The sequence below is a fragment of the Melozone crissalis genome, unplaced genomic scaffold, assembly GCF_028551555.1.
Source record: "Melozone crissalis strain CALT ecotype California unplaced genomic scaffold, PUWL_Pcris_2 ptg000027l_1, whole genome shotgun sequence".
Lineage (NCBI taxonomy): Eukaryota > Metazoa > Chordata > Aves > Passeriformes > Passerellidae > Melozone > Melozone crissalis.
The window spans coordinates 48,094,531-48,117,148 of record NW_026535805.1 but is presented as its reverse complement, the minus strand read 5'-3'; the positions used below and the strand labels follow the sequence as shown (position 1 = coordinate 48,117,148).

Here is a 22,618-nt window from a genome sequence, read left to right as displayed (position 1 = left end):
TGCAGGATACAGGGGAAGCTTCTGGTAGCTTCTCACAGAAGCACCCCTGTAGTGCCCCTGCTACAAAATCTGGCCATGCAAACCTAAGAAAAGGTAATGGGGCTGCATTTGTGTATTTGAAGGTTTTGATAGAAAACCTCTATGTTGATGTCTGGATCCAAATGACAAAAACCTGCAGTCTTCAGTCCATGTGAACTCTTTCCACTTCTATTATTTTTATAACAGCACTACTATAAAATGATGCAGTGTTTGCAGTTAAGAGTAATCTGAAAAATTATTTTTATATATTGCTCACCTGATTTTTAAACTAGGCTTCACGGCTTCTGATTTTGTCCTGATTACTATTTGCCCTGTATTTTTCATAATAATATGTAATTTAAAATACTGAGTGGAAATACTGTCTGTCACTGTGAAGTCAGCCTGCCAATATACTCACAGACTATCACCTTGCTAGCATATATTAATCCATAGTACTACAGCTGTAGTATTTTAAGCTTTGGGGTACTTCCCTTTACTCCTCGGCTCTTTGAAACGTGTCATGGATTGGTAGTGAAGGCACAGCTTTCAAATGAATTCATGATTACAGACAAATCTATGGGTTGGTACAGTTGAACAGTCAAACCGTGCCTACTAAAAGGAGTCATCTTACCCAAAAACCCACTTAGAATTCCAGTTTGCTCACTTGAAAATTATTCTTCTGGAAACCCTGGGCTTATAAAATGTGTCTGTTGGAAAATTGCCAGCCACGGGGCCAGGAAAGGGATGCACCTTACATCTACTCTGTGTACCACATACCCATCAGGGTCTGCTGTTGTTTAACGCTTGTCAGTCTTAAATCCATTCTGGCAGGTAACCCCAAAGCACGGCAGCTCGCAGTATCGTTAGCCTTGGCGACTCCTGCTCTGCACACACATCGTGGCAATGCTGCCGATGTGACGAGACTCCTGAAATCACGGAGAACGTTTCCTGGGAAGTTTGCAGGCGCTGTTTAACTTCAAGGCGCAAATCACCATCTGCATCTAATAAACTTCCAATTTCTGGCAGAAATGGCATTCAGCTGCCTTCACGGCACCCTTTCGCACTCCCTAGAGCATCGCATTTGAATCCCCTTCAGTTTGATGATCCTTGTAAATTTTCAAGGCAGGAACGTCCAAGAGTGAACCGTACCATCACTAGGCTGTGCAACACAGGCACTGCGGACCTCAGCTCTGCCAAGGCCGCCGCTCCCGGGAGGGGCGGGGAAGCAGAGCGGGCTGGGATCCAGCAGGATCCCTCCCGCACGCCAGGTACGCTCCATCATGCCCGGAGCAGAACGCTGGAGCTGACCGAGCACCGCGGTTGGAGCTGAGGGCACCGCGGCTGTGAGGGCACCGCGGCTGTGCGGGCACCGAGGACCAGCCGGGCCGGCACCCCGTGCGCGGCCTCCCGCCATGGCAGCGGCGCCGCCTCCCTCCCTCCGTCGGTGCGGCCCAGCCCGGCCCAGCCCAGCCCAGAGGCGGCATTCCCGCCTACCGCGAGCGCGAGGCATGCTAGGAAGGGCCGGGACGGGGCCGGGACAACGCAGGCGCGGGCGGGGGAGGCGGCGGCGTCGCGGTGCGGGCGGCCCATGGCCGTGGGCGGCGGGCCACGATGACCGACTACAGCGAGGAGCAGCGCAACGAGCTGGAGGCGCTGGAGTCCATCTACCCGGACTCGTTCACGGGTGCGGGGCCGTGCCGGGGCCGCGCCGGCAGCCGGCGTCTGGGGGAGGAGCGGGAGGCCGCGGCGGGGCTGCCGCACGTCCCGCGGGGGTTCCGAGCGGCGCGGCTCTGCTCGGCTCGGCTCGGGTGGGCGCTCGGGATGTTGACTCGCTTTCCCCGGCCGGGAAGAGCAAAGCGCTCGATGGCCCCTGTGGCCCGGGCCGTGGGCGCTGCCCCTGCCGCGTTCAGCGCCGTGCCACAGCAGCCAGCCCGGCGTGGGCAAGCCGGTCCCCGGCGCTGGAAGGATGCTCTTCGGAGAAGCCTTTCAAAAGATGCAGCCCTGGGAATTGGTTTGTGTGCCGAGCGGCTTTCCTATCCGGTAGCAAGCTTGTTGCGGTCGTGAGGCATGGGATGTTTTGGGGTGCTTAAAGGTGCTGTTTCCTCTGTAAATGTATTGCCAGTACCTGCCTTACCTCGTTACAGGTGAAAAAAAAGGGCAAGCTTTAATTCCCTGGTGCAGCATGTTATACTGTTGGAACTTTCATGTTGTGGATACGTTGGTTCATCAGTTTTTCAGGATTTTCAATTTACCATCAAGCAATCAGGAGTATCGAAATGCTGCCTAATCCAACATGATTTTTGGCATTCTGTATCCAAAGAATATTAACAGTGGAAAAATCTGGGAATTTTCTGTTTCCTTCCTGCACAGTGTCTACTCTGCCTAGAGTTCCACAGCATCTTAGTTGGCAGTAACTTCATCACACAAACGTTTGCCCAGTACAATTGCCTATTGCTTCAATCTGAAAATCTATTCAGGTCTTCGGTTTTATTTTAAAGATTATGTAAAGGTATATAAATTGATCTCTGATAGTTGGGGATGCTGGATATCTGATACTGATATGGAAGTCATGTTCTTTTATACAGCCTTTACTCTGATGCTTACTCAGAGTTATTGTTCACTCATGCTTTTATGCCCAAGAGAGGAGAGGGAATAAAGATCGTAGTAGTACATTAGCAATTAGGCAAAAACTCAGTTGATACTTTGAGAGCATGTACACTAATTTGGGCATAGCTTGTAACAGAGATGCAGAGCACCTCTTACATGAGTATGTGGTCTGCAATCCACAATTGTGCAATGAGGTTTTTAGCCTGGGAGAAATGCAGGTCACAGCTCTTACTATGTTGTGTTGTCTGTCTTCTAGCTGCCTGATTCACACGCTTTCATTCTAGTACATTGCTTGGTCAGTAGCATTTCTTGCATTAAGCTGTTTTAAATATAGGTGCAGACATACTGTAAAAATAGTCCATGGTCAAGAGTGCACTGGATGCTCATCAGGCACATTTAGTGCAGTGAAGCAAATCAGCTTTGGTAGCTTTCTGCATGCAGTCAGTGTACTACCAGAAGTCGTTTGATTTGATTTGCCCTTTTTGGAACTGAAACCTCCAGAAGAGAAAGTTTTCCAAAAATGAAACCCTTTGGTATTGTTTGATGATGTATGGTCTCATTCAGAGAGACTCCAGGCATCACATCATATGGAAAATAGCTGTTAATTGAAAAGTATTACCTTAATAAGTTTAAAAGTCCCTTAACACTGTATCAAGACCTTACTTTCTTTATAAGTCTTTTAAGAAGGTCAGTTTCACTGATGTGAAGGAGTAATTGATTTAAGGACTCTCCCTGACTCTTGCTTTTTTCCTTTGAACAGTACTGTCAGAAAAGCCAACAACTTTCACAATCACTGTGACATCTGAAGCTGGAGAAAATGATGAAAGTAAGTTGATCATGTCTTACTCAGAAACTTCTCCTGTATATGTTTAAATCTAATTCTATCACCGACAGCTCTGTATACCTCCACTTAGATCCTTGTAGGGGCCTGGTACACCAAACATTCCCTTGCAAATATAGTTGAGGGATTTGGGTGATCCTTGTTCAGTTTGCAGAAATGTTATGCTGTCACTGTAGGACTGTTTTCTGCTGAATCTCAAAGGCTTTGTAGTATAACTTCAAAAAGCATGGGTTGTCATCATCCTTCCAGTGGCTTACAGACATGTAGTGAGGGGATTTGTTATCTGGCAACTGTGTGTGTGCCAGCTACGTGGGAGAGTTGAGTCTGTGTGCTGTGAATGTGCAGCCCTTAAGGAGCAGTTCCAGAGCAGAAGGCTGTGGGTCCCAAGTCCCTGTGTATTTTTTGAGTGCCAACAATTGCGTGGGCATATTGTAAGCAAGCCTTACTCCAAGCAAGTTTGAAAGCTGCTGTTCTGGATGCTATAACAGAAGGAATAAACTGGTGCTGCCTTACTTAGTTTAAAGGAGCAAGCCCTGCTTAGAGTCTTTGTTGCACAGACTGCTGTGCTGCCGAGAACTGTGAGTCTGGAACTAAGGGAAAGCTTCTCCTTGGTGTTCTGGGAGGATGCGTAAAAGGAACTTCGTTCTCTTTTGCCTTGTTTCCATGTTAGCCTGGCTCTGAGCAGCTTCAGATTGAATGCGTTTTTCTTAGGCAGTTCTCTACTTAATAACTTCCACTGGACATAGTGTGTTTGTCCACAGTGTGGAGCCCTGGAACCCAACATAGAGGTTGATATTTCACCCAGGCACACAGAACCTGAGGTGTTAATATGCTGAGATTTTCTCTAGTTCTGTTATTACGACTCTTGCTGTTTTCCAGCTTCAGGTAGATTCTGAGGGAGATTACTTCTGTAGTACCTGTCATAGCACAGAAGGTTTTTCAGTCTTCCTAAAGACCTTTCAGACATGAATAGGTTTTAATAGTTGGTGCAAGTATAAACTTTATCATCTTAATTTCTTCGAACTCTTGGGTTATGTTTAAATCTGTTCATATTGTTTTAACATCTGTGTAAGAAGACTGTTCCTTAGAGGCAAGAATATTTTATATTCTATAGTCTGTAGGCTGTTGATGCAGTAGGAAAACGTACCATTAAAGTTATACAGAGTTATCACCATAAGAATATGTGTTTCTTTATCTTGTAGCTGTCCAAACTACCCTTAAATTTACCTATAGAGAAAAATACCCCGATGAAACTCCACTATATGAAATTGTCTCACAGGAGAATCTTGATGATAATGATGTCATGGACATAATAAAACTGCTAGAGCAGCAGGTAAGAAAGACAGACTGTCTTGCTACAGCTTGATACCACTTCACACATGGGCTAGATTTTCTCTCTCAAATCAGTTGTTTTCAGAGGTATCTACTAATGATCTGAAACTTGTTCCCTACTATAGAGACTTACTTTGTGGTTTGAGTTTGGTGAATGACATCATTGAGGTGAGATATAGGGCTAATTCAGTGTGTGCAATAATGTAGAATAATAAAATGGAAGTGCACTAGGGCTTCCCCTCTTTTCCACTTCCAGCTTAAGGTGAATATGTTTAACTGTGTGTGTGTAAATATATATGTATATATATATATATATGTATAAAAATTGTGAAAATAAACCATCTCAATTTCATTTGGAAATACTAAAAAATGCCACATTGATTCTTGATTCTTTTTGATAGCATAACTGTTCGGAGGGTGGATCTCATCAACCTTTAGGATCACTGAGAGTGCATTGTGAAGTAAAAAAAAAAGGAATCACTTCTTTAGTTTCAGGGATTTCCGGCAAGTCCTCACTGCCTTAAAATTGCCATAATATGTTATATGGCATAATATGAAGTGTCTCACTTCAAAGAAGCATGTAATAGAATTAAGGAGTAAACTGTTCCAAGAGAAGAAAGGTTCTGAGTGACTTGTCTCTTATGATTTATGATATTCAAATTTTAGAGTTGTGTTTCTACTGTAGGTTTTGGTTTATTCATGAAAAAGCCTTTCAGAAGATATGTATAATGATTAACATTAGTCTTTGTGTTTTGCTGCACACCCATTTGGGGATAACTGACTGGATTAACTGGCTGGTTGAATTTGGATTTTACAGCAAGCTTTTGAGACTGGTGAGCTGCGCAGAATGTGTGAGCTGCGCCCTCTGCATTTGCACAACATCCTGCTTTCTATAAACATATTTATGCATTCAGGTTCTTTTGTTTGAAGTTTTCTTCTTTGTATTGTAGGCAGAAGAAAATTTAGGAATGGTAATGATCTTCACTCTAGTCTCAGCAGTACAGGAGAAATTAAATGAAATAGTGGATCAAATAAAAACGCGAAGAGAAGAAGAGAAGAAACAGAAAGAAAGAGAGGCAGAGGAAGAAGAGAAGGTATGTAAAATAATGTCTTCAATGAAAAAGACTTCCAGCTTCTTTAAAATGCATTGGTTTGATGCAGGAGCAGTTCTCAGTTGCAGTGGGAAAGGAACAGCTATTCTAAAGATTATTTAATTGAAACATAGAATGTTTAATGAACTTAAGTGTTCTTTTTTTCCCCCTTTTTCTTAAGCAGTCTTTTTAGAGTCTAACTGCATGTTCACAGTCCCTTCTAGCATTACTTCCTAAGGGATTTTTCCCAAATGAAATTGGATTTGCTGTAGACAGTTTTTTGCTGGAAGAAGGGGAAGCAAGAGGGAATGGGGAGCAAAAAAGACTAGAATATGTCATGCTGCACATGGGCTCTCTGATTTGAGGAAGGCTGTCTGCCTTGGTAGACTGAGTGGGTAAGGTGGAAGCAATGGGACCAATCTTCAGTACTGGTTTGCCCTCCTGTAGAATAGTTTCACCGTTTGTGGATTGTGCTGTGATAAATCCAACTGATGAGTCTTCACTCTCTTTCTGAGAAATAGCTGGAGGGTGATGGGACTTGGAAGGCTCTATATTTCTGAAAATTGGCAAAGAAATTTCTGATAAAAAAGAATCTTTTTTTTTTTTGTGTTTCAGCAAGTGTAGATTGCACTTAAGGGTTGATAAGAAGTGCTGCCTACTTATAAATGCACTACATTAGTGGGGAGTTGTGAACTATTGCACTCTAGGTCCAAGAGGAGTATGCAGGGTTCTTCCATGAGAGTTTTCACCTCAGTATAGTTCTCTATGGAGAGACTCCCATGACAAAACCCACAAGAATGTGTTCTTTATACACTCTCAGGATTAGGATTAATTTCTCAGAATGCTTTCCAGCAAGCAGTGTTCCTGTAATTTAAATAATTAAGAGAATGCTTATCTTCACCTGTAGCTTTGCAAGTTGTGTTTGCAGCCTTGTTTTCTGTTCTTCCAGCAACGTTTTCATGGCACTCCTGTTACCATTGAGAATTTCCTTAATTGGAAAGCCAAGTTTGATGCAGAGCTTCTAGAAATAAAAAGGAAAAAGATGAAAGAAGAAGAACAAGCGGGCAAAAATAAGCTAAGTGGTATGTTTTAATACTGGTTGTGAAATTTTTGCAATACTATCAGCCTATAATGACAAGTCTAAAAGTAATTTTTACACTGATGATAGGTCTTAGCATCCTGCTCCATAGTCTGCATGGCTTAGCTTTGAACTGGTTCTCTTGTGATGCTGGATCTACTTTTGACCTGATTAACTGAAAAAACATAACCAATGTGGTCATGCTGTATCACTGTTCTGTTTTCTCCTCACTTCTGACTAGTTTTGATGAAATTTGACAGGTGGAAATTTTAATGGTATTAAGTTTCATAAAAAGCAGCACAGGACAGGGAACATGCTTGATTTCTCTCTGAAGGGTATGCACGTGGGAATCTGCAAAGATGAGATAACAGAAATCAGGCTTCTAGTTTTCCTGTTCTTTAAAGTATTGTTCGTATGTGGTGTCTGTTTTTCTCTATACAAATGTAGTTTGTGAAAGTTTCCCTTTAGAAAACCAAAATCAAGCTTATTCTTGGATGTCATTAGTGTGATTCCAGTATTGCCATGGACACCAAGCAGTCTTGCTTGTGGAAGCTTGCATGAGCAATGTAGATGGAGGACAGATGATTTATGTGGAAAGAGTCCTGAGCTTTTCTTCCTGTCCCTCCTAGTCAGAAAAACTTCACTCTTCTGTGATGTTGCCTTCACAGCTATGTGTGTGTGTGTGTGTGTAGGAGCTGGTGATTGTGTAGATCCAGGTTCCTTTTTGAATGGGAGAATTTGTGAAAAAAGGTGGAGGAGTCAGCTGATTTCCTTCCCAGTTCCCACAGAGGATTTCTTGTGGAATGCAAGATGAAGACTAAAGGAATGAGGACTGAACATAGGCTGTGGAGTGTAAATTTTTGCTGCCTCCCATTATTAAACTCTTAATAACATTACAGTGACCCATTTCACTTGTTGGCATGGATGAATCCTGGATGAATGAAAAAAAAAAACCAGAATGGGGAGCTTACAGAAATGAGCAGTTAAAAGCAGAAAAGGCTGCTAGAATTGGTTGTTTTGAAAAGACTAAAATACACATGCTGACTAATTGTTGCCTTGGGTTGAGAGTTGCTTCAGAACTGTACTTGCTTATATATTGTTTTTTATTTTATTTCTAGGTAAACAGCTGTTTGAAATGGATCACAACCTCGACACCTCTGACATCCAGTTCTTGGAGGAAGGTAAATTCCTATTTGATTCTACTACTGAAAATCAGTGGCTTAAAAAGGTCAAAATTCCTAAGCAAAATCTGTGTTGTATTTCTGACTTAACAACTTAGATCAGAATCCCTGAGAAGTACTGTTTTGCAGAGTGAACAGAATTTTAACTTTTCCCAAAACCAAAACCCTTTCAAGATGATAAAGTGTGTTTATTTGCAGCCTTGTGCTTGAGGTGATCTTACTTACATTGCTTCTATTTAAATGATTGGACTGAGAGCAAAACAGAAAAAAAAAGAAAAAAAAAAAGCAAAGCAGCAACAAAATAAAAAAAACCCAACTCAGCCCTGATTTTTGTTTTTCTAATAGCCAGCCTTGCCTGGCTTCAAGCATAGGTCTTGAACTTTTGTCATCTTTTCTCTGAACCTCAATACCAATAGTAAACATCTTGCAGGTCAAAATAAATGTTACTGCCTTCTGTGCAACCCAGTTCTTTTTCATGGTTTCTGCAGATGGGCCTCTTACCTTACCTAAAATACTGACCTGGTGCCAGATGAAAATTTTGTAAGCCTGGGCCAGAAAACCAGTTGGAGATAAAGCACATAAAAGCATACATACTCACAGTAACATACCTGTTTAATTTGCTGTACCATTTTTTAGTATCCTAGTTTAAAATACCCGAGTTTTGAGGTAAGACAGTTCTTTAATGCAGCTGCATTATCTACTGGTATCACAAAACACAGGCAGAAGAGGGTCAAGATTCTTCTCTGCAAGTAACAATTTAAAACAAGTTGATGAATGTCAATGAGTATAAACTTGAAATGGTAGTTATGGGGAAGTTTAGTTTCTTTAGCAGGGAATAATTTAATCTTGTCTTCCTACAAAATACCTAAATTGAAGATGGTTTGTTGATGGCACATTTGGCTGCCTCAAGGGAGGAACAGACCTCTACCTGGGCTCTGTGCCCAGATGATTTGAGATTAATGTATTAATTTGTAATCCTGTTGGTACTGGTGATTAAAACTCCCATTCTTATTGCTGCTTGCATTCTGTCATAGATGCAACAGGTTACTAAATTTGTTTTAATATTACGGTAGCATGTACTACTAATTTTCAGAGGATAATGGCATTATCTTGTATAAGTGCCTTCAAGCCCAGTGAAATAATAGAAACTTTATTTGGTGACCAGAAGATGTCGCTGTTGATGCATAAAAATAAAATAGCAGTCCTCGAGTTTTATCCTTAGGTCAGCAGCATCTCTTTCAGAAGAAAATGTGAAAGTAGCTAAAGCTTCATCTTGCTTCTAAAATTTGAATCTGAAAGCAGAGGAATGCATGTCAGTATATGGTGTGTAAGGAATTTTTTATGAACCCTATGCGTTTATCTCACTAGGATGGTAGTAATTATTCCAGCTGTGAGGTCCTGAGCTCCTGCTTTGGTTGTCCTGGGGAGAAAGAATCTCTGCTTCTGGCAAATGTAAATGTTAATTTCCTGCTCCCAATGAATTCTGAAGTTCTGTGTGACATTTCTCTTGACTGGATTTTGATACAAAGAAAAAAAAAACTTCAGCTCTAGAAAGATAAACTGTGGCATTTACTTTTTTACATCTCTTTGATGTATAAAAGCCAAGTAAGTTAGCAGCTACCTACATTGAAGAGCTAATACGAAAAAATCTTGTATGTTTTGTTGTTAATGTTTTCCTTGTTGCATGAAATTAAAGTATCTTTCTATTCCTTACAGCTGGAAACAATGTGGAGGTTGATGAATCTTTATTCCAAGAAATGGATGATTTAGAGTTGGAGGATGAAGAGGATGACCCTGACTACAACCCTGTTAATTTAGATAGTGATTAGACTTATTTGAACTGATTCTGTCATCAGTATGGACATATGTAAGGAGAGAGGGGCAGGCAGGAAAGCCACAGCATCTGTGGTTTTAGTAATGTGTATTGTTTTTCTTTTTTCCTAATTTTTTTTCCAAAGAAAAACCAACATTTTAAATCCAGGAGAATGGTCTTCTGATGACTTTCACTATAAATAAATTTACTTTAATATTTGAAATGAAAAATTTGAGAAATATTGATCTGTCTGAAAACACTTTTCTATTTTCTCTAATTTTTTTTCTCCCTACTTCTGTAATTGTCATTTGAAGAAATGTGGCAACATGCAAGATGGAAAGATGTTACAGCAAGCACTAAACACACCTGCATCTGAATACTGAGCAGCTTTTCTGCTGTCTTCCACCTGGGGTAAACATGGGCAGCTTTGGTGAATAAAAGGGATCACATACTATGCAGTTATTTATTTATTGTTCCTCCTGTGGAATTTTTTAATAATTCAAGTCAGTTCTGGTGCCCCAATTTATCAGCTGTAGATAGACAGCACTAGTCACCTTTGTTGTTATAGCCTTATTAAAGTCTAGTGGAAACAATTTCCCTACAATTAGAATGAAATTTTTTGCTATAGTCATGAATAATATTTTCAAAATGGTGAGTTCAGGTCAGTAGGGGAAAAAAAGAATCAGAATGTGAAGCCTCTTGAAGTTTGGTTGGCTTATTCAGAGATGGTTTGGGTTTTTTTGAATGTGTGCCTCAATTAATTTTTATGAAAAATCAAAACCCACGTTAGGAAAATGAGTTTGCTTTTGGCAGCAGACTGTATTGAAACACTATGAGTGGAGTGCACATTACAGCAGCAGGGTTTACAGAGTGCTCTACAGGTTTGAATGTAACTGGTGTCGTTTTAGAAGCATTGTGTTGGCAGCCTGTGAAGGTTAGCGCAGAATGCAGTAAAGCTACGCATCAACTTGGGGATGTTGCCCATCCTTCAGAGTTGTTTCTGGAGCTAACAGCTGTTGGACTCCTCCCTTACCACCTCCAAAAAGCCCAAATTGCAAGAACTGCAGTGTTTAAACATGCTGTGTTTGAAACTGCAGTGCTAGAAGGATGATGGTGTCAAAAGACAGCTTTCCAAACAGAGAGACAGGCACCTCAATGATTAAACACTGTGTGCTGAATTTTAAACACTGTTAGTAGACTGCCTTAACTGTGCCAGCTTCAATCTTTGAAGAGGGTTGCACTAAAGTATCACATTGCTTAGAGGAATAATAAATTTATGAATTTTAGTGTTTGAAAATTCCATAGTCAAGATGAGAAGTTTAATTATGGAATTAATTTAATGGTTATAAGATTCTCGACTCATATTGCTCGAGAACATCTGTTTAGGATGACCTCCTTTAAGCTTTTTTTTTTCCTTTTTTTCCATTCAAGGTAAATGAATTTCTAGTAGATAGAAATAAGTGTTCAAGTACCCTGTAAATACTTTTATAAATTAACCATGTGCCTTTGTTCCTACTGTTGTCCCTTTGATCTTTTTAATTTTGGCTACTAAGAACTCTAGATAAGCATCTAGGTCTCAACGATGTTTTATGTTTCAAAGCAATAAGCAAGATCTGTGCTCCAACAGAGTTACCAGATACATTAAAAAGTTGTGAGCTAATGTGATATTAAATCTTGTCTTTTCCAAAGAAACAGTTGGATTGAAAGCTTCATAGTTACTACATCCAGCTTCCTGGGTAATTGCTAGGATGCTTTAAAAATGCTCTTCAGCACTGAACTTATTATTTCTGGTATGTCTCAACTCAGCTGCATAAAACCCCATTTAATTCCTAAGGCTGCTTTCCATTTCTAGCTATGTATGTTTAAAACTGCTCTTTTTTCATAAAAGAAGTGAATTGGAGCTCTCTAAATTTGGACCAAATCCAAGAATCCTGTGTAGTCTGTGCAAATGTGATAATCAGAAAATTTTCCAAGTGGATCACTGATAAGTCATTTACATATGAAAGAAAGTTTCTCATGAATTATATTTCTAGAAGAATGAAATTTTCTAATCTGTTTTCACACTAACATATTTATTGGTTTTCATGCAGAGAATGTATAGCTTAAAAAATGTTAAAATTATGTAAAACAAGTTAAAATGTGAAAATGTGTTTTTGCTGTTATATTTCAAAGCAGAGGAAATAAGGATTGAAGTGACAAAGAAATAGCATAAAATCTGCTCCTCCAGGTCCTTGGAAGAAGTTGTAGCGACTCAGTCTGAACTGCAGATTTGTTTAGCTTTGTTAGCAATTAACATCTGAAATAAAAAGGGAATTTGACTGAGAATAAACTTGGCTCTGTGTATGTTAGTTTGCTAAAGTGAACAGAGAGAAGGGTTTTTTAGCCGGAATATTTGAATTTGCTTATCTACTTTGGATTAAACTGAAAACTAATTAATATTAGCTGAATAAAACCCCATTTATGAACTTTGACAGAATTACAGTAATTTAAAATCCTGGTGCTGACAGCCTTTCTTGTATATTGTTTTTACCTGCCTCAGTCCAAAGCATGCACTGTAATGCATGGAGGCAACAGTGAGTTGCAACACTGCACCTTCACCAGAGTCAATTTAGTTTTGAACAGGCTGAGTGTTTTGAATAGTTGGTGCCAGAGCTGTTAAAATTCAGAGGATGGTGCCTACCACATCAAAATGCCATGGGTAAAATCTCAAGCATGCTGCAAAGCCTAGGGTTTTGCATCCAAATTATGATTGCGTTATTGGCATCTCTCCTTTTCTTTCTGTCCTTCCATTTGTTTGACATCTGCATCACAGACCAGGGCTAACATGGAGCTGATAGTCCCTCAATTCCCAGGAACTCTCTTCCCTAGTCTGAGCCCCTCTAGTGTCCTAAGCATTTAAACCTTTCACAGCTTAAAGACCACTTCTACATACCTACTGAATGAATGCATTTTCATAACTATTTTTTAAAATTTTACACATATTTCAGAAAAAAATCAATGACTTATGGACTGTAATATCTGTCCATGTTCACATGTTTCACTGCTTCCAAAAATGACAAGTTCCTATTGCCAAAGCACATGAGAAACATGAGAGAAAGCAGTTAAGGCTCTTACACCTGTATTTGGTTGTCAGCATAGAAGGCAGTCTAAATGAAAGGGATGTATCTAAACTCCAATTACAATAGGTGGATGCATGATGGTAAAGCTGGTAAAGCAAAAGCACTCTGTACTACCTCTGCAACACATTCCACCATCCCTCCCAGCCCTCAGCTCCCTCCTGGAGGGGCAGGGCTCTCACATTCAACCAGAGCAGCACATCCTAGGTACAGTAAAATGCCTCAAACACCCAAGACACTTGTTTCAGCAGACAGCTCCAGTCTCTTAAATGGCATTAACACCACACAACAGAGGCACTGGTCAAAAGGCAGTGTCCTTTTGGGATATACGTTATAAAACACAGAAAAATTAGAAATTAAAAAAAAAAAAGGGATGAAGTGAAAATAGAATAAACACTTTTAAAAAATATATTAATTTTATTAATTCATGGTAGAAAAGGAATATTTTCTTCTTCTACCCCAAAGAATTGTCTTGCACAGCACCTAAAGCACATACACACTATTTTGGACACTGACACTGCTTTGTTAGACCTCTTAGCCAATGCCAACACTGATCCACCTCCTTAAGCACATATATTCAAGTGATACATCTAGAGAAGCCAGCTAATTGAAAAGAACTTTACTGGTAAATTAATCCCTGGTGCAACAGACTGAATTGTAAAGAAACAGAGGACTGGTCACAGTGGCAGCATAAACACATTTACAGAGGTAAACCATGACAGGGACTCCAATGAAGGAGTTCCATAGTATCTTTATCCACTGCTGATTACCAACAGTGCATAATTTGTTACAAGACAGTAGGTGTTGCTAATTCTAAGCAACTAAGAAAATAACATTTTTTAGTGAGACAAGGACCAGTATACTTCACAGTTACATTTGTATCAGGATGCCAGAGTTTTGACTGAACACAAAAACTACAGGTTTACTCCAGTGTTGTGCTTTCCCACAGCTCTGGCGCATTTATGGAGACACAGTTTAAGTCTAAAAATTGTTGGGTTAAGGTCACAGTCCAGAAGTTTAATGTTTTGCACCCAGCAAGTTCCAGAAGCAGGTTACAAAGGTATCCTTTAAGGAATCTTCTCTGATGTTAAGACCTGAGAAGCACGGCAGCGAGCCTAAAAATAGGTGGGGAGAGAGGAAAAGAAAATACTTTAATGAACAAAACCAGCACTTTAAAGTGCTTCTTCTTAACGAGTGTTAGGGGTTATGTTCCATCTCACTTAAACAGGAGCTTCCATGACAACACTCTAAACAACTGATATTTTTTAATATAAAACAAATTTTTGAAAAGAAGAAAAAAGTAGCAAACCAAAACCAAATGAACACCACCACCCTCACCAAATCCCAAACAACACCTTTTTTACACCGTGTCCTGAATTTTAAGGCTTTTTTTCCAGTATGAGGAGAGATGGTCATTTTTCACTCTTACTTCTGACATGTTCAGGGCCAGAAAACACTTAAGACAATACCTCATTTCAACATACACATTAAATATAGCTGAGCAAGTGATTCAGTTGCCAGTTATTTCACTGTTTAAATAAAAGTGTGTCCTGAAGCTTGAACATGCTGAACAGTGCTGATATGACACCACAGAATTAATTTGTTAGTGTAGGAAAGAAAAAGCTTAAGAAACAAAAACAACATTTGACAATCTGCTGAAAACTTCTAAGGTCTTAAAAAAGGTAAAATGCCCCAAAGTAAAACACATGGATAGGATTCATAATAATTTCAACAGCTCAAACCTCTGAACATAATTTTGCACTGTGAGTGTTTGTAAGTAACTTACATGCTCACAGTCAGTTATTTAGGAGAAAACATTGTAAGAAAAGAGAAAATTTTAAAAAGCCCAATTTAAATCTGCAAACAGCTGAAAGCTTCATATAAGACCTAGAAGTTGCATCAAGGTGGCATTCATTTATATGTAAAATGTTATTGGTTTTGATATCCTGGGATTATATAAGCAGAAAGCAGGAGAGAAAAAGATCAAGGAAAGTGAAAAGATGCAAAAAATTCACCATGCAACTATATATGCATATGCATTCAAAGAAGAGATGCAGATGGTCTTAAATTTTCACAAACAGAAACTGTTTTCTGAGATACTTACAGCTTTCTCTTCCAAAGAGAGCACCCCATCTACAGCCACTATCTGATATTGCTTTTCTTTCAGGCTACCCACAAATTTCCGAAGTAGTCTGAGACCAGCTCCATCACTGTTTTGTTTCAGCAGTTTCTGCATTTGTTGGGAAGAACATCCTGGGTCAAACAGTAGCAAACATAAGCTTCTGTTCTTCTTCTCCTCTATTCCAACAACAGTACGACTGTGACCTATTATCAAAACAAGAGTTTCAGTAGTTTAGAAACACATAAATCCCATTTACAACCTTGTAACTTATGACTGATTTTTCAGATCAAGGGAGGCATTACTCAGAATTTAAGAAGACAGTTATAACAGTACATGTGAAAAGGCTGAAATCCCAATCACATTCAGCTCTTCCATCCAATAAAAACACAAACTTTAATGTTGCTCTTATGAAATAGGAAAATTACCGGAAATAAAACCAGGCCTTCAATTCAACAAAGAAGGACTAAAAAATGCTGCTCTGAACTGCAGTACATATAAAGAGAGACAGAGAATAGTAAGAAAGCAGCACATTGACACTGACCTTGATGTTGCAAGTAGATAGGTGGTTTGGAAGTACACACCACCTTTGCACCACCTTCATTATCTGCAGAATAGTAATGCAAAATCCACTCAAACAAGCGAGGGTGTGTACCCATAGGGCCAGTGGGTTTGTGAAAGTCAATGATTTGGCACCTACAAAACATTGAGAATGAAAACAACAAAATTTCAAGCAGGCTGCTTCTTTTCACCTCTGGGTCCCTGCCTCCTGCACCCAGTGGCCATTGCTTTCTTATTTTTTAATACAGGAGTAAGGGACATAATTACAAAGCAATGAAACATATACTGTCACAAACTGGAAAATTTATTACATAAGAAAGAAGTGCTCTACTCTGTCCAGTCTAACAAGAACTTGGGAAACTTGCAAAAATTAATGTCACATTTTTTTGTATGTTATACATGTATGCTATAGAATCCAATTAAAAGCCATAGAAAATAGTTGAAATTCAGATTCTTTATGAGAAGAAACTTTCAGAGAAATGAAGTTTTTAATTAATGCTTTAATTTATGCATATGTGGCATAATTCAGCAGCAAGTCTCAATGATCTAAGCAGTTACTCAGTTTATGTACCTCCTATAAATAATTACATGTACCTGTAAGTAGTTATACAGCTTCGTGCTGCATTAAATCAAGGTTGTTAATATATGGTTAAATTTAGTCACTAAGGTGGCCTCATCATCATACAGATGGGAATTCTAACCTTTAAAGTTATAGGACTTAAATCAGCAGTTAATAATAACAACCACAACAAAAAGCAATATTTACTTTATCCTGAGACTGGTTAACAGTGAATAAATTTCACATGCTCCTATCCATGCTTTGGAACCATGTAATCTGTTGTTGAAGTGAGATGCCCCCTGAGGATCAAAACCTTCTCTCCAGGCATCTTCAATCATGGACTGTATCTTTGGGATACTAGGAATTAGTGTGGTATCTGGAACAGAAAAGCTTTTGAATTGTTGTTACAGTGACTGAAACAGTCTATTAATTAAAACTACTCAGCTTCTTTTTAACAGGCAGTTGATGTTACAAAGAGGCACTAAAAAAACTAAAGTCAAAACTTCAATCACATCATTTCTTGCCAGTATTCACCTCTGACTCTTCCACAGTAAGTTCCAGTGGAATAACCACCATTTAATAGGTATCATTGACCTTGTAAGGCTTGCTGTGTAAATGAAAAGGCAAAACATCAGTCAGCAGGTTGTCATCCAAGGTACGTGGAACAAGTAGCATTTTGTTTAATACCTCTCAGGCAGTCATTGTAGAAGCTATTTTGCAACAGTGAGGAAAGGAGCATTTGGAAATTCCTGTAACCACAACCCCAGCCTCTGTCACCCAAAGATGAGTGGAAGTGATCTACTCCTGCTGAAAGCCACACACGCCTCACATCTTTGTTCTCACTCTGATAGTACTTGCACAATGCTTCAATGACTCCTAAAGAAGACAAAATATGAAGTTTATCTGTAAAATGTACTACTAAATTTACCAGAAGATTCCTCCCCCAACTTAGAACAGATACAGATTAACACAATTTATTTTAAAACTTCATTACATTTAGAGCCCAGATCACAGAAGCAGTTGAAATTGCTCCTATTTAATTTCAGTGGTCTTTAATGAGTTTATGTACTATGAAGCTTTCAAAACTAGATATAATTTTTCACTGTTGCTACACAATGATTATTTTAAATTAAACATCTTGGACTAAATTATGAACTGTGATAGTCAAAGGAGCTATTACAATGATACAGAAAAAATATGTTACCAATAAAGCATTCCTATGTCCCTGCCACGTCCAGTACATCATCTTAAAAACATGGCAATACTTATGCATACTATTTATTTTTACCTTTTATTCCCTCCAAGCTACTTTTCCTGGAGAAACTACGAGGGGGAAAAAAACAAAAAAAAAAGGAACGGCAGAAATGGCACAGAACTTGAAAATCATTGCAAATATTTTGAAATAATACTTTTATAGGATATTCCATGTTCTCCTTCATTACGTGAAAAAATATGCTTGGGAATGCTCTCTCCAATTCATATATGTAAATCCTCAAAGCCCTTTCATAGCCATGCTGTTGTGAAGAGAATTACTCCATAGTCTCCACAAATTATTTTCTAAGAAATCTAAATTGTTACCAAGAACAAAAACTTTAAATGTGTTATTTCCATGTAACCCATTTCACAGAAGAAATTTTATTTTACCTGTCAAGAACCAAGTGAATATTTTGTAAGCCAGAACCACCAGCAATAGCCTCAAAGACCATTGAATTGTGGTCTTAGAAAGACAAGGGAGCCTTTGAAAGGGACACAGAGACCCATCTGCCCTGTGTTTCTGCACCACCAATAAAACATTTAAGAGAAGATGCACCAAGTAGATGTCCACTCCTCCCAGTCCTCTCTTGGGCTTTGTAACCAGGTGAACACTGTGCTTACCTGCAACCAGCTTACACAATGTAACAATTAACAGAAACACAAGACAAAAAGCTGCTGCAAATTTGAACAGCTACCAATGAGTACTAAGCACTAATCAAGCACAGAGTCAAGGGTAACCAGCTTGTGATAAGACATGTGCATCTTCTGATACATATAATACATCTACTTGTGCCCTTAACCAGACCACTTGGTTCCAAGTTCCACAGAAAAAAAAAAAAAGGAAAAACAGCCTGCAAGTTTAGAACACAGATTAAACATATACCAAGATATGATTTAATTTCCTTATTTAGGATTTTAGGACTGTAACAATTTGGATTGATCTAGAAAATTATGCTTAGAACTAGGACACAGACAATATTAAGCAATGAATTATATGTTTTGTTAAAGACTGGTTTGGTCAATACAAACTAAGGTCTAGGAAGTACAGTTTTAGTTGTATAATTTCAGATCTTTACCTGATGTCTTGGTCCTCCCATCATCTATACCAGAAGCCAAACTTTCCATCATGTCAGCTTTTCTCTTATGATATTCAAAGGGCTGCATCCTTCCTCTATCAACTTCTCTTTCCATATTCTTTAGAAATTGCTGCTTGAAGCCACCAGAATTATCCAAGCCATACTGTCTCTGTTAGAGATGGAATGTACATTATTTAAATCACATTTTTAAAATTAATCTGTTGTCCATGCAGTTTCTCAAAATCACTATCAGTAACTTTGAAAAAATGTGAGACATAAAAACTTCAGAATTACAATTATTTTAGAGAAGACCAAGCTTCATTCCTGAACATGAATATGGGACTAGGAAAGCCACCCCTGGAAGAGCAGACACATCCCTCTGCTCCCTCTTGTCAGAGCCATTGGCAGAGGCAGTCTGGCAAGGCGGTAGTGTGAGTGGGAGTGAGTTACCAGGGCTGTGAGATGGGAGACAGAGGGAGGCAGGACCTGGAGCAGGTGATGATATTCCAGTAAAGGACAGCCAGGATGCTCAGAGCCTTTGGCACTCTGGCAAGGACTATGCTCCAAGCTGCACTGCAAGGCAGAGCACAAGAGCTGGCTGGAGCAGAGGCAGCAGGTGTTTTGGGAGAGCAGAACAGCAAGCACAGGGAGCAGCCAGCCCCATCCTGAGCTAGCACCACTCAAAGCTGTAAAGCCAAGTAGCTCAAGGCTGTTGTGTCCAGCACTCTGCCAGGATCAGCATTGCCAAGAGACTGAATTCGCTTCCAACCCATCCCTGCACCATTACCTCAGCACAGACTGTGTGGCTTGCACAGTCTGACCTGGCAAGGCCATTCCAGACATTACAATTCCAAGATACTCAGCTTCTAAAGGCATAACTGGTTTCAAGTTTACAATTTAGAAACAAGAGTGTACCTGCAGCTTTTCAAATTCTTCTCTCTCTTGCTTCTCTTCTTCTGATCTCTGTCGTTCATCTTCTTCAGTTTGGAGCTGCTGAGCCAGTTCTAGATCTCTCATGTCTCCACCTAACCCAGAACAACATTTCAAAGTAAGGGGACTTGGTCAGGAGGGCAGTGATGCTTTGAGGGATCATTTGTTTAATTTTTAGAGATTCCTTTCTAAGCAGACATATGTAAACACAATTGGGCATTAATTTTAGGAGATGCACCCCACGTTATTTTGAGCTATTAGCAATGAATGCTGAACAGGACTGACAGCATTCAGTCCACCAAGACTCAGACTCTTGACTTGGACAAAGCTCATGCAGTTACTGGAGGAATTACTTGGCAAATAATGCACAAACCTGCAGCACTGAGAAGACAGTTTTTGTTTACTGTGTTTCACTTCACTATTAGCAAGAAGTCTCAGCTCCTTTAATACCACTTATTAGCATCTAGGACCATTGCTAGCAGTCTCACAAGGAAGTGACAAAACTTTACAATTGGAGAACTGAACAGGGAATCCCTAAGATTCTCTTAGCCATGTTATAAAATAAAATTAATTTAGATTCTTTACTTTAATGCTATGATTAATGAATCGGCAAAGTATTTGCAGAAATAAACTGAGAAAAAAATGAAGCTTTCATAAGCTATAAATTCTCATCACAGTGGAACGTGCCACTGTAACTCCACTTATGTAAACCTTCCATAGAGCTAGGAAAAAAGATATATATTACTGTTGTCTCTTAAGCATTTTTTGCTCCAAGTTTTCCCTTTGGCTATCATGCATGCAACCATGCATAGACTTCCTTATTAGCCTGGTAATAAAGTAGAGCACGTGGGCAAGTGATGGGACCTGAGCTATGGTAACTTCACTATACATGCATCCAAATTCCCTTTAAAGACAGAAATATATTTTTTTACATTTCATGTGAGATTCTACACTCTTCTTCACAACGTGCAAATACCTGCAAATGCTTTCAAGTATTATCAAGCCTGCGCCCTTTCACATACCTTCTGAAAAGTTATGTTCCTCTAAGTGTAAATCCACATGTTCTTCAAGTATCTGAATGTTTGTACAGGTAAGACTACACATAGGACATTCATACAGCTGTTCACCATTTCCTGTGTCTGAAAAAGAAATTCAGTTTCTTGATTAATGCAACTCCTGTGGTTCTCTGCTAGAATCATCTCCTAACTGATATACAATCTAAAACAAATACACAGTAATGAAGTTTGTGTTGCCACTGAAATTCCTCAGTGAAAGGAAGCAAATTCTAAACAGCTGTTACTCTTCACCACTTAAGAATTTGTATCTAAATACATGAAAATTTTAAGACATCTTTTTCATCTTTTGATTAAGTTTTTCCTCATTTCCTCATTCCTCATAACAGATCACAATTTCCTATGACAACATTTGTGTCAAGAAATGCTTAGTCTGAAATATCAAACCATTAGTAAGAAGATGTGTTCTGCTAACAGAAAAATTTAACATTCACATAATAACACGACAGTTGTTGGCCTGAAAGAATAAAACATGCTGTCATTCTTATTTTGTTGGTCTTCCCACATCTCCTCAAATAAACGTTCTTTCTGCAGTTTTAGGATTATTATTGAGGGTACCACGTAGTATAGGTAAAATTCAAAAGGATTTCTGGACATTATATAGTCCCTGGTAGAACAGTCACATTAAATAGGTTAAGTTACACACAGCTTTTCCCAGTCATTTTTTTAATAATTCCAAGTATAGACTCTTCACAAACTCCCCAGAGGAACATATTCTAGTGTTTAACCACTTTCACAGTAGAAAGAAGCGTTCTTGCATTTAAATAGCATTCCTCATATTTTGACTTGTGCCCACTGCCTGTTGTTCTGTCACTGGGAACCACAGACAAGTGCCTGACTCCCTTTTTACAGCTCTCCTCGAGTCCCTAGGATTTATCTGCACCTTCCTCGGTTCACAAAACACAAGAATTGATAACCTGTGTTAGCAGTTTCTGGAAGGCCTTTGTCCCAACTAAATGTTTATGACTGGTTGGAGGAAAACTTTGTAGTATAATCATCTAAATTCACCAGAAGTATTTAACGTAACCCTGAAAAATACAGTTTCCTGAAACGTGCTAAATACATAAAAACCCAAAACACCTTAATACAACTATTTTTAAAGCAGAAACTGGCATGCAGGCAAGTAAATTATTCAAGCTCTGCATTATTTGCACACATGGAAGTAAAATGTTGTTCAATGCTAAGACCTGGGAGTGCGGTGGGTGTGTTCTTGGGGGGGGGTGTTATGCAGAACATTTTAATCACAGATGATGCAGTGTGCTTGACTGTACAGGCACATTTTGCATCCTAACCATCATTTATCTAGGCAGAATATGCAGCTTGTTACATCACAAATGCTAGTCTTCTAAGGGTATTACCCACCAGCAGAGATGTCACCTTTAAGTTTCTGAATTAACTACCAGCATTCGTCCAGGTAGTCAAAATAAAATTCTGATCACGCCCAGAATGAACTAATTAAATTAGTCCATTAAACTACACTACCTAAACACATAACTACTTCCTTTGCTCCAACTTTATCCCCCGGCCGGTTCCCCTTCCCCGATCCCCGGAGAGTCCCGTCCCTGCCCAGCGTCGCTCACCCGCGCCGGGGGCGCCCAGCAGGTGCCCGTGCCGCGCCCTGACGTGCTCCTCCAGCTCCCGCCCCGCCGCCTCCCCGCAGAACGGGCACTGGGCCGGCGCCCCGGGGCGGCGGGAGCCCGGCGGGCCCGGCTCCGGGTGGGCCGTGTCCATGTGCCGCCGGAGCTCCTCGCAGCCCACGGCGGCGGCGCAGAGCGGGCAGCGGGGCTGGCGGCGGCACAGGGACGGGCGCCGCGGGTGCCGCCCGGCCGCCGCCTCGGAGGGCAGGGCCCGGCCGCACACGTCGCACAGCACCATGGCAGGAGCGGCGCCGCGGGCCCCGACACCGCCCTCCCTCACCGCCTTCCTTCCCGCGCGCGCGCCTCCCGCTGGGAAGCGCCGTTCCCCGGCC

The 22,618-nt window shown here is 40.1% G+C and overlaps 2 protein-coding genes across 2 annotated transcripts; one reads left to right on the top strand and one right to left on the bottom strand.

Annotated features, from left to right (window-relative positions):
* Positions 1–1,571: 1,571 nt before the first annotated feature.
* RWDD1 (RWD domain containing 1) lies at positions 1,572–12,290 on the top strand. The gene is made up of 7 exons (XM_054279567.1): positions 1,572–1,702; positions 3,386–3,451; positions 4,669–4,799; positions 5,749–5,892; positions 6,839–6,971; positions 8,086–8,148; positions 9,865–12,290. Exons 1-7 carry the CDS (start codon positions 1,630–1,632, stop codon positions 9,975–9,977), a joined length of 723 nt encoding a protein of 240 aa, XP_054135542.1. The 5' UTR covers positions 1,572–1,629; the 3' UTR covers positions 9,978–12,290.
* Positions 12,291–13,814: 1,524 nt separating this feature from the next.
* Positions 13,815–22,524, bottom strand: ZUP1 (zinc finger containing ubiquitin peptidase 1). Its single transcript, XM_054279846.1, has 9 exons — positions 22,230–22,524; positions 20,599–20,715; positions 19,562–19,671; positions 18,647–18,815; positions 17,004–17,192; positions 16,524–16,692; positions 15,741–15,892; positions 15,182–15,402; positions 13,815–14,192 (listed from the first exon to the last, which is right to left on the bottom strand). Exons 1-9 carry the CDS (start codon positions 22,522–22,524, stop codon positions 14,145–14,147), a joined length of 1,470 nt encoding a protein of 489 aa, XP_054135821.1. The 3' UTR covers positions 13,815–14,144.
* Between the last annotated feature and the right edge of the window lie 94 nt (positions 22,525–22,618).

Bases quoted from the DNA above. Each gene is read 5' to 3' on its own strand.
- ZUP1 (XM_054279846.1), bottom strand. From the start codon at position 22,524: ATGGTGCTGTGCGACGTGTGCGGCCGGGCCCTGCCCTCCGAGGCGGCG. The intron at 19,672-20,598 runs GTATGTGAAAGG...GTTCTGGGTTAG, and splicing joins GGAACATAACTTTTCAGAAG to GTGGAGACATGAGAGATCTA. The intron at 17,193-18,646 runs GTAAAGATCTGA...TGTCTTCTTTAG, and splicing joins TGGGAGGACCAAGACATCAG to GAGTCATTGAAGCATTGTGC.
- RWDD1 (XM_054279567.1), top strand. From the start codon at position 1,630: ATGACCGACTACAGCGAGGAGCAGCGCAACGAGCTGGAGGCGCTGGAG. The intron at 5,893-6,838 runs GTATGTAAAATA...CTGTTCTTCCAG, and splicing joins AGGCAGAGGAAGAAGAGAAG to CAACGTTTTCATGGCACTCC. The intron at 6,972-8,085 runs GTATGTTTTAAT...TTTTATTTCTAG, and splicing joins GGGCAAAAATAAGCTAAGTG to GTAAACAGCTGTTTGAAATG.